The 11,324-nt window shown below is 38.7% G+C and overlaps 2 protein-coding genes across 2 annotated transcripts in view; one reads left to right on the top strand and one right to left on the bottom strand.

The window, feature by feature from the left end:
- Nucleotides 1–11,324, top strand: part of LOC134817261 (remodeling and spacing factor 1-like) — a 72,306-nt gene that overhangs the window by 4,719 nt on the left and 56,263 nt on the right. The gene's annotated exons all lie outside the window — the stretch shown is intronic.
- On the bottom strand, nucleotides 3,512–5,044 carry LOC134817143 (uncharacterized). Its single transcript, XM_063826264.1, has 2 exons — nucleotides 5,002–5,044; nucleotides 3,512–4,801 (listed from the first exon to the last, which is right to left on the bottom strand). The coding sequence occupies exon 2, from the start codon at nucleotides 4,532–4,534 to the stop codon at nucleotides 3,728–3,730; it is 807 nt and encodes a 268-aa protein (XP_063682334.1). The 5' UTR covers nucleotides 4,535–4,801; nucleotides 5,002–5,044; the 3' UTR covers nucleotides 3,512–3,727.

Genomic DNA, 11,324 nt, shown 5'->3' with positions numbered 1-11,324 from the left:
ACCGCCAATAAAGTTACAGCCCTCCATCCACTGCTTCAAAAGTCTTCTCTAGCACATATGAGACTTCAGGTAAAATATGATGATCACCACCCCCTTGGAACCCAATAATCTGAGTCGGCGGGTTTTTTTATGACTGGTAAAATTTTTGACCGGGAAAAATATGGCGGAATCTTCCAAAACCCACCACTTTATCCCGGTTATAATAATCCCGAGTAAGGTAGAAATAAAATACGTCAAAAATACGTTAAAATACGTTTGCCTATTTTTTTCGTAATTGCATTCAAAAACTTAATAAGTTATGTCTTTCGTTCGCAATTTTTTCAGACACATCGTCATTACGGTTCAATTTCATTTATTTTGTTCCCTTGAACGGGATTGGAATTTACTTTTGGAATTGAACGCAGAAAAATATTCATATTTGTGTAGAAAATCGTCCGTAAAAAAGTTTCAATAAATACACAATTAAGAACACAATTACTCAGATGAATCGTAATCATCATTGAAATCACATTTCTCCATGTTTTTGATAAGTCGAAGGTTGGCATTAATGCCTACTAGCTTTATGGCCTTATCCGTTGCTAGTCTATTTCTGCGTTTATCAACAATATATTCCCAAGAGGACCAGTTAGTTTCACAGGCAGAAGCACTACAGACGAGGCTCAGAATTTTCTTCGCCATTATTTGAAGCTCTGGCGTTGCTGCACCGAACGAATCCCACCACGTACAAGGATCTAGCTTTGTAGCTCCGTCAATGGCAGATTGCCGGCCAAAAAGACCTTGATTGGGCGACATCTGTCCGACAGCGACATCTGTCCGACAGCCGAATTAGGGATTTCGGACAGATGTCGCTGTCGGACAGGAGTCGTTTTTGGCGACATCTGTCCGAATTTTGGATCATATTGTAATTTCGGTTCACATTCGTATTTCACAAGCTCACGGGTAATCTCGTGACGTTCTAAAGCTGATGTGATCCCTTAAGATCTGATCCATCGATACGTGATTGACTAGTTGAGAACAGGATCGTGCTAGCCGTACCCTAACAAGCTGTCGATCACATCACAGTACATGAGTACATATAAGACAACAGTATGGAGATCACTTGAAACGACTTTGCACGCTTTGGTACGCTTTAGCACGTGCACAGTTCCCTTAAATCATACGCGAGGTGATAAACTACAGAGCTACGCGAGTTTTAATCAAACTTTTAACTTGTATAATTAGAAATAGTACTTATTATTTCATTGGAGCTCTTAATGCTACAAAATCACTTGTAACGTATTTTAACGAATTTTATTCAGCGAAAATAAAATACGCCGTATTTAACGTTTTTTTGATATTTTATAAAATACGTTAAATACGTATTTTTCAACTCTGTATGAAACTCTAGGTCTTGGTTTTTAGATATAAATGCTAAGATATATGTGATTTGATAACTTTTTTTCAAGCACGTTTATGAAGAGTTTCTTTTTGGCATAGATCCAATCAATAAAGCCATGCATCTAATGTCCGGCATAAGTTAACTATGTGTAACCATGGTAACTAGGGTAATGTCCGGCAACAGTTTTAGACGTTCCATGTTATTCCGGCACCCTGGAATTTTACCATAAAATCAAAAGTTTCGGTACCGTTTGAAACTTTACGGAAGTTTGGTGGTCCGACAATGTTTTTGGTCCGAAGTTGGCCGGTCCGGTCATTGCCGTTCCACTGTAAGCATTCAACTATAATCAATTTCTCTTTGTAACATCATATAAATACCTTTAAACACCGCAAAGTTCTAACTTGGCGCTGGTTTATCGAAGAGTTACCATGGTTACACATAGTAACCTTATCGAAGAGTCGAGGGATGGAGAAGATTTCAAACAGCTTGTTTTTATTTGATTTGAACAGTTTACTTTCACTTATCTGTCATTATCGATAATATCCTAGACTTACTTTCACCACATAACGTGTTGCTTTAAAGCAGTCTAGTTTGAAGTTCTACTTTTCATATACTTCACACGATGTATTCAAATAGAGTCCTCGAATGAAGCTGCCAAAGGCTGCTGTTTCAGGTAAATAGGTGCAATACAGAATACTTAACAGTTTTACTCATCATTATGGGTGTCTTCATCGTGACAAAGGGTAAGGTAGGACTTAACTAACTTGAGGTATTCTACTTAACTAACTAGAGGACTTAACTAACTTTAGGTATTCTACTTAACTAACTAGAGGACTTAACTAACTTTAGGTATTCTACTTAACTAACTAGAGGACTTAACTAACTTTAGGTATTCTACTTAACTAACTAGAGGACTTAACTAACTTTAGGTATTCTACTTAACTAACTAGAGGACTTAACTAACTTTAGGTATTCTACTTAACTAACTAGAGGACTTAACTAACTTTAGGTATTCTACTTAACTAACTAGAGGACTTAACTAACTTTAGGTATTCTATTACGGTCAATAATTTAGTTAGGTTTTTAGGACAGCTTGTACTTCTATACATATATTTGATATACAGGGTGGGCCAAAAGTCAGTACCCATACGTTTGGACTAGTATTTTTTTTCCCGATTAGTTGGGGCCCCACAACCCCCCATACCCGAGTGCTTCCCATTCCATTTTTGAGAGTTTGGCTTCTTTTTACAGCTAACATCCTTTAGTTCAAATTATAATTTTCTGATATAATTGGAGTATTAACCCTTATCTTTATTAAGTACTGAAGATGTCCGAAAATGTTTTACCAATGATGTTATAAAGATTTTGTTGGAATTTTTAAGCTCATTCGTTGTCTGACTGTGGGATTGTGGGAACTATTGATTCTTGACTGTACCTACTTGTTCGAGGATTCCGTCGCCAAAATTTGAAAATTCGAATATTTTAGACCACGCCCATTCAATATTAAAACACCTATATTGTTCTCTCTGAATATGTTGGACGCTTAATTTTAGCGTAGAATTTTATTTATTTCTCCATTCTATTTCTCCGATATATTTTCTACAACTATCAATTCCTTCTTTACCGTGACAATACCTGACAACCTCTGCAAAGTTATTATACTAGTTTTAAATTGACGTGCCAACTTAAGGTCATTGTCGGTCTATCAAAGAATAGAGAAAGTTTCAAACAACCGGGTTTTTTACATTTTAGTTCCTGAATAATGCATGGCTTTTACTAAATCAAGTTTTCTCATTTTTTACTAAAATAGCACATACTTGGTTCTTTTTGAAAACTTTACGAGCTTCTCCTATTAATATTATGACTATAGTCTTTCTAAAACCAGTAACTTGGGGGGAAATAGAATAACAAGAACTTCATTAGTTTATTTCCTTGTTGAATTCCAACTGTGATTATTTTCGGATCTCCCGATGAATCCGGAGAAATAACTTATTACAATGTGTTTTTAATGAAACTATTGCTGGATGAGTGTTGAGTAACTGAATCACTTGTGAATGTGGGGTGATCACGTTAATTCATGATTAACTTTCTTATAACTCGAGAAGAACAAGAACGGAGTAAATATTTATAATCATTTCGTCATCAATACAAAATGTACCTTATCAAACAATCTCCAAAATTTGTGAAATTTAGGAATTCAAACAATCAGTTATTTATTAGAATCAGTCATATATTAGAATTTGCTATAACATGCACTTCTTGATTTCTACCGTTATTTTTCATTGACAATCATTACAACACATTCCAACTGTGAACTGTGTTCATAAGTCCCTATTGTTTTCTGATCCTCTATTTGCAACAGGAATATATTGCGAGATGTGCGTTGAAGCCTGCGCTACTGGATGAGCAACTACCACCGGGACACCTAACGTTGCTGTCTCCGAATGTTGCAGGTATCATCCACCCTCCTGTATTCCTATGAGTGTATATTCCGCCTATAAACGCAGCATATCTAGTAAATCCCGCCGGACAACTTCCCCCACTACTTAAGAAACAAAACGATCCTTTCAGCCATGAAATATGCTCTAATTCCACAGATGCAGCATTGGCTTTATTCTCCAATGTACCCACTTTCTCTTGCATGGTCGTCATCTTACTGTTGAACGAGGATGCTCCATTAAACAACTCAGCTTGTTTCTCCTCCAAGGTTTCCACTTTCTCTTGTGTGGTCGTCATCTTACTGTTGAACGAGGATGTTGCATTCATCAACTCAGCTTGTTTCTCCTCCAAGGTATCCACTTTCCCTTGTGTGGTCGTCATCTTACTGTTGTACGAGGATGTTGCATTCACCAACTCAGCTTGTTTCTCCTCCAAGGTATCCACTTTCCCTTGTGTGGTCGTCATCTCACTTTTGAACGAGGATGTTGCATTCATCAACTCAGCTTGTTTCTCCTCCAAGGTATCCACTTTCCCTTGTGTGGTCGTCATCTTACTGTTGAACGAGGATGTTGCATTCATCAACTCAGCTTGTTTCTCCTCCAAGGTATCCACTTTCCCTTGTGTGGTCGTCATCTTACTGTTGAACGAGGATGCTCCATTAATCAACTCAGCTTGTTTCTCCTCCAAGGTATCCACTTTCCCTTGTGTGGTCGTCATCTTACTGTTGAACGAGGATGCTCCATTAATCAACTCAGCTTGTTTCTCCTCCAAGGTGCTCAACCTCCTTTTTGTTGTCGACAGCTTACTTTTTAACTCACCTTTTAACTCACCTTTTAGCTCACTTATCAACTCCTCTTTAAGCTGCTCGATCTCAACCCTCGCTTCATCCAACTTGGTTGTCAAGGAGGCGATTTTCTCACCTTGGTGTGTCGTGAGTTTGTTCAGGAGAGAGATACTATCTTGTATTGATGCTATCAATACGTCCTGGACAAATATTGCCATAAACAAGTAGCTTGCTGGTAGTGATACACATAGCATCGTTTGAAATATTTTGCATGGTTATAGATAGATGGAAACTTGGGAAAAAGGTAATTCTCTTAGTGTTAACTGTTGGTTTCAAATAATTTTAGACCTTACAAAGCTATGTATGTATTTTATCCCAATATAACTTTAAATCCACCTACCGATACCACTGGTGGTGGTCGTCGTCGTACCCCAACTACTTCATGCAGGCTGCAAAACAGAAGAACAGTACAGCAGAGTGTATGTGGAAAAACTGTCATTTTAGCAACTATGTGGGAGATATCGAGTAATCACGTGATGATATTATTGGTAAACAGTTATTAGAAGCAACTTGAAAATGGTTAAATAGATTATATCGTCCATTATATTATATCAATGTCAGTACAATTAAGAATAATGTTAAGAAACGGATATTCATTGTGGAGTAAAATAAGTCAGCAAATTAAGCGTTGGAAATGCAATGTGGGTGTTTCTATGACCGCAAATGCAATAACGATAAATGACGGAAATTAATATGACCGCAAAGATGACGGAAATTAATATGACCGCAAAGATGACGGAAATTAATATGACCGCAAAGATGACGGAAATTAATATGACCGCAAAGACTCAAAATATATAAAAACCCTGTGGTTTTCATAAGCGGCCCCTTTTTCGATAAAATTGGCATAACGCGCCTTTTTAATTTGTTCTCCAAAAGTTCGAACTTTCGACCCCGGCCTAATTAAGATTCATTATGTTATCGTCAAATAAACCAGGAACAGTGGCTGGTGGTTTAATTTTGAATTATGATAACGGTGGGTTTTTAAGGCTTAAAGCATTGTAAGAAAATGTAATTTACTCTTCATGGTTATTGTTATTTATTATTCATTGTGACGTAGAGTCCGAATATGAGAATTACTCTGTAACCGTTATCTTTTGTGGACTTACTACTTTGTTCCTTGCTTAGCAATAGCAGTAAAGTGGGGCTGCTAACGAAAATGTTTTCAATAAACCACATTTAGATAACGGTATTAATATATTATAGCTCGATGAAAATGTAACATCGCGAAGGTGGCGAGATTAAACGGAGTAATAAGGAGCACTTTTGAGATATTAAAATATTCTCCTTGAAATAAAACAACGATGATTGAACAAAAAAACTGGAGCAGACTGAGCACAGTGATCCAAAAGGCAACATCACTGGGTTGGCAGGATGATGCAAGTCGCAGAATTTCAGCACTCTCAACTCTGTTGAAGGCCCGGCCGGTCCATCAAATACACGATGTTAATATGTTATTTAAAGGTTGGTGTCCAGACTCCAGGCAACTGCTTGTGTCTTATGTCACGTGACCGATTAAGTGTTTTATAATAATGTGTTAATATAACAGGGGGATGCGATTCAAGGCAGATCGCTGATCTATTTCTGCACTGGCTTATGCATAAAAAACTTAGGAATGATCTCCCTTGGGATAGTCTCATTGAACTGTTTTTACGCTACATCGATGACTGCTTCATAATCTGGAAGGGTACGGCAAGGCAGTTTGATTCTTTTGTACAGAAACTGAACCAACTGGCAGCGGAATACGGGATAAGGTTTGGCAGCTGGGAATTGGGGAAGGAGGTGAATTTCCTGGACATAACCTTGTATTTGGACACAACCAACAAGATCCAATATAAGCTCTACACCAAACCGACAGATGCCAGGAATTTTCTCCGTACTGACAGTTTCCACCCAAATCACGTGTTTAACTCCGTAGCCTTCTCCCAAATGCTTCGGATTGCTAACAGGAACTCAAGAGAGGACACACGGCAGGCGGACCTACAGCAATTGAAATCGGATTTGCGTCGTAGTGGACACGACTCAGCGAAACTGAACGCCTTAGAGCCAAAAGTGTTGGAGAAGCTGTTCAATCCTCCACCCAACTCAGAAGGAAGTGTTCATGTTCCCCAAAAAACTTCCATGGTGTTTTCAGTCCAACACCTCTCGGAGATGCCCCAGCTTAAATCAGTCTTAAAGGAGTTGGAACCGGACATTGAAGCACTATTAGGCCCAACACAAATCACGGTGGCATCGAAGAAAGGCTGCTCGATTGGTAACAGAGTACTGAGAAACAGTGCTATCTGCAGAACACCGGCAGAAAATAATTCAGAGTGGACTCAGAAATGCAATGCACCAAGATGCCGAACATGCAGGCATATGTGTAGGGCAGGGGAAGAATTTGTAGTTAATGGACAGAAGATAGTAGTTCCTATCAGATATAATTGTAAATCTAAAAATGTTATTTATGTGGCCCAATGTAAGCTTTGTAATCTTATAAAGGAAGAAGGTTATGAGATAGTTGTAGAAGACACTTATTTCGGGCAAACAATGCAAAACTTTCATAAACGTGTCAATGGACACAGAGCCTGTTTTAAAGTAGAGGATCGTAATAAATCAGCCCTTTCGATTCATGCCTATGAACATCACAGAGACATTTTTACTATTGACAACTATAAATTTGCCATTTTGAAAGAATGTAACCCCAGGGGATTAAATAGGGAGGAATTTAGGTATATTGAGAAGTATAGAACTAATTGCTTGGGTTTAAATAGATGCAAAGTTGAAAGATAAGGTTCTTAGTTTTTATTTCTTCTTTTTTGAAGCTTCATTTTTGAAGCTATATTTTTGTGTAGTTCATCTCCATTTACCTTGTGTATTTTATTTAGGTTATTTGATTCTCGATTGTTTGAGGCATTTTAGATCTTCGTATATATAGTACTAATAAATCTAACCAACTTAATCCCTTTGTAGCTAATGATGTAATTTAACGAAGTATACACTACATTTGCGTGTTTCACTGTCTAGCCCACCAACCATAAGATATAATAAATGGTCACATGATCTGATGATCCCGTGATTTGATTCCAATGGGTGGCAGACGATCCAGATATTGCCGGATGGAGGATGAATTCTCCGCATTCCAACAGTATCTTGTGTTGTTCACTGTGCTGATTCCGGGAAGCATTCTCTTTATGCTCTCGTTATATTGTACGATAAGATAACGTTTATTTAAAATTGGATAATTATGGACCTGTCAAGGATTGCAGCCCAGTTAAGAGCTGGTCAACTGCTATCTCGAAAAAACGTTTCACAACAAACAAAACCCCCTTACATACCCAAGATTGCCGATATTGCGAAATTTCCAGAACAAAAATCGTTAACTGGGTAAAACGCACTGTAACACTGGTAACAGTAACCATGCTTATAACCATGGTAACCAGTTATTTGAGAATTTTCTGTACTCTGTACTCATACTCAGGGCCCGTTTATAATGTTGACCGCTAATGCAGGTTTGGTAACGCTTAAATTAGGTCCGATTTGGGAGTATTTTACTTACTGAGTACTATAAAGTTATTATATCGTTAACTTCAGCCAATCTCGACCTGAATCCTTTCACCTCCCCTTAAAGGCGTGACATTACATTATTATTGACATTACAAACTTCCCCAACGATTAAAAGTGCAAACTTAAAGGGATTGGCGGTTTCTCAAAGACTTTTTGAATGAAAAACGATCTCAAACAGGTAAGTTTTTTAGTTTGTGCATTGTGAGTGGCTTCTACTAATTTAAAGTTTTCTCTTTTAAGCATAATATATAATATATAATAGCGCATACTTCTTTTCATACCTTCATCGGAAAACTATGAAGAAATGTTTTAGATCACAATATAAATTGCAACTAAAAGGATTCACACGTGTGCACAACTCAACAGTAACCATGGTAACTAACAACTCAACAGTTATCACTTATCATCACAATTCTTCAAAATAACCTCACAAACTTATAGCAATATTGCTATGGAGTGGTTAGGACTTTAGGATTCATACTGTTGAAATGAACGAACAGGTTTTAATTTTAAGATTCAAGCGTCGAATTTTAGTTATTTCTCCATTCTATTTATCCATTCTATTTATCCATTATATTTTCTACAACTATCAATTCCTTCTTTACCGTGACAATACCTGACAACCTCCGCAAAGTTATTATATTAGTTTTAAATTGACGTGCTAACTTAAGGTCATTGTCGGTCTATCAAAGAATAGAGAAAGTTTCGAACAACCGGGTTTTTTACATGTTAGTTTCTGAATAATGCATGGCTTTTACTAAATCAAGTTTTCTCATTTTTTACTAAAATAGCAGTACATACTTGGTTCTTTTTGAAAACTTTAAGAGCTTCTCCTATTAATATTATGACTATAGTCTTTCTAAAACTAGTAACTTGGGGGGAAAATATATATAGAATCATCATGACAAGCTTATATGGTATATTTATTCTAACCGCTACTGCAGTGCATGTAAAAAAATGAATTGTTTAGTTTTTCCACTTTTCTGTCATCCTCATACCTGACCTATTTTCAACAAAGGGTCGACCGAGGGCAGGATTTGCGACCGAGACCGAGGAAATTTTGCTTTGATAAAACCGAGGCCGAGGCAAACCGAGGAATTGTCCTCCTGACCGAGGCCGAGGCCGAGGAAAAATCGCTATTCCTCGGTAAAACCGAGGCCGAGGACTCGGTCGACCCTTGTTTTAAACTGCTCATACCATGATTACCATATATGTTGACCCCCTCCCTATGTAGTATATGCAAGGTTTAAAGGAAGTCTAGTTTACTTTTGTACTTAGAACTTTATAAATTCCTCTAAATATTCAGCTCAAGTGTCCACTAGCTGGTCTTAATGATCCCGGGGGGGGGGGGGGGGGCTCCTATATTACCGGGGGGGGGGGGGGGCTCCTATATTACCGGGGGGGGGGGGGGCTCCTATATTACCGGGGGGGGGGGGGCTCCTATATTACCGGGGGGGGGGGGGCTCCTATATTACCGGGGGGGGGGGGCTCCTATATTACCGGGGGGGGGGGGGCTCCTATATTACCGGGGGGGGGGGGGCTCCTATATTACCGGGGGGGGGGGGGGCTCCTATATTACCGGGGGGGGGGGGGGCTCCTATATTACCGGGGGGGGGGGGGGGGGGCTCCTATATTACCGGGGGGGGGGGGGGCTCCCTGGGGAGGGGGGATCCCTGAAATAAGTGGATGGTTTGGAAAAGGAGGGCGAAGGAAAATTATCATTGTTACTTACTGGGAATAGTGATTAGAGTGATTATGACGGAATAAGTTTAGTTTTTTGGTGTTCTTTGTAGACTGGTTATTACCTAACTCCGCAAGCATTTAGATGTTTTAAACGTTGAAAGGTATGTCATTTGTCACAAGGTAAGAATCAGAATGTTGGCAGCTACGATAGAATGTTGAACTGAGACATTGTTGGCAGTTCTTTTGTATTGTACACATTGTTCATGAATCAACATTACTATTGTAATGGATCTAATGTAGTCTAATATTTATTTAGAATTTACATTAGAATTTATTTACATTCACTGAGTCTATTCAGAAACAATCAGAAAGTTGAATGAAAGTAACATCACGTCATGAGACTCAATAACACTACACGAATCCACCAGACATAAGACATTACTATTAATAATGTTACGTAACGAAGACCTCGTTTTTTCATTCAAAACGGTAGCCATGGTAACCATAGCAATCATGGTAACTGTAGCAATCATGGTAACCATAGCAATCATGGTAACTGTAGCCATCATGGTAACTGTAGCCATCATGGTAACTGTAGCAATCATGGTAACCATAGCAATCATGGTAACGGTAGCCATCATGGTAACAATAACCATGGTAACCATAGCAATCATGGTAACCATAGCAATCATGGTAACTGTAGCAATGATGGTAACTGTAGCCATCATGGTAACGCTAGCCATCATGGTAACAATAACCATGGTAACTGTAGCAATCATGGTAACTGGATAGAATGCATTGTAACTCTAAAACATATCCCACCTACCCCGGAACATAAAAGCACTACAGGGGTAAAGATTTTAAAGTCTGGATTTTAGCTGGATTTCGGTAATTTTGGGATGGGCGTGGCCCCTGGGAGTGGCCTGAGTGGGTTGAGAGGTCGAAACTTGATTTTTATGATGGTTTGGGACAGGTAGAACCCATTTTTAAACTGAAACATGTCCCACCTACCCCGGAACATAAAAGCACTACAGGGGTAAAGATTTTACAGTCTGGATTTTAGCTGGATTTCGGTAATTTTGGGATGGGCGTGGCCCCTGGGAGTGGCTTGAATGGGTTGAGAGGTCGAAACTTGATTTTTATGATGGTTTGGGACAGGTAGAACCCATTTTAAAACTGAAACATGTCCCACCTACCCCGGAACATAAAAGCACTACAGGGGTAAAGATTTTAAAGTCTGGATTTTAGCTGGATTTCGGTAATTTTGGGATGGGCGTGGCCCCTGGGAGTGGCCTGAATGGGTTGAGAGGTTGAAACTTGATTTTTATGATGGTTTGGGACAGGTAGAACCCATTTTAAAACTAAAACATGTCACACCTACCCCGGAACATAAAAGAGCTTAAAACTTGGTCTTTGTTTGGGATATGTACTACC

Source organism: Bolinopsis microptera, chromosome 6 (assembly GCF_026151205.1).
Source record: "Bolinopsis microptera isolate Bmic1 chromosome 6, MBARI_Bmic_1.0, whole genome shotgun sequence".
Classification (NCBI taxonomy): Eukaryota; Metazoa; Ctenophora; class Tentaculata; order Lobata; family Bolinopsidae; genus Bolinopsis; species Bolinopsis microptera.
The sequence above is the reverse complement of the archived record's forward strand: the minus strand, read 5'-3'. Positions and strand labels throughout refer to the sequence as shown.

What these genes read in the sequence shown, in the direction of transcription:
- LOC134817143 (XM_063826264.1), bottom strand. Translation starts at nt 4,534, where the DNA reads ATGACGACCACACAAGGGAAAGTGGATACCTTGGAGGAGAAACAAGCT.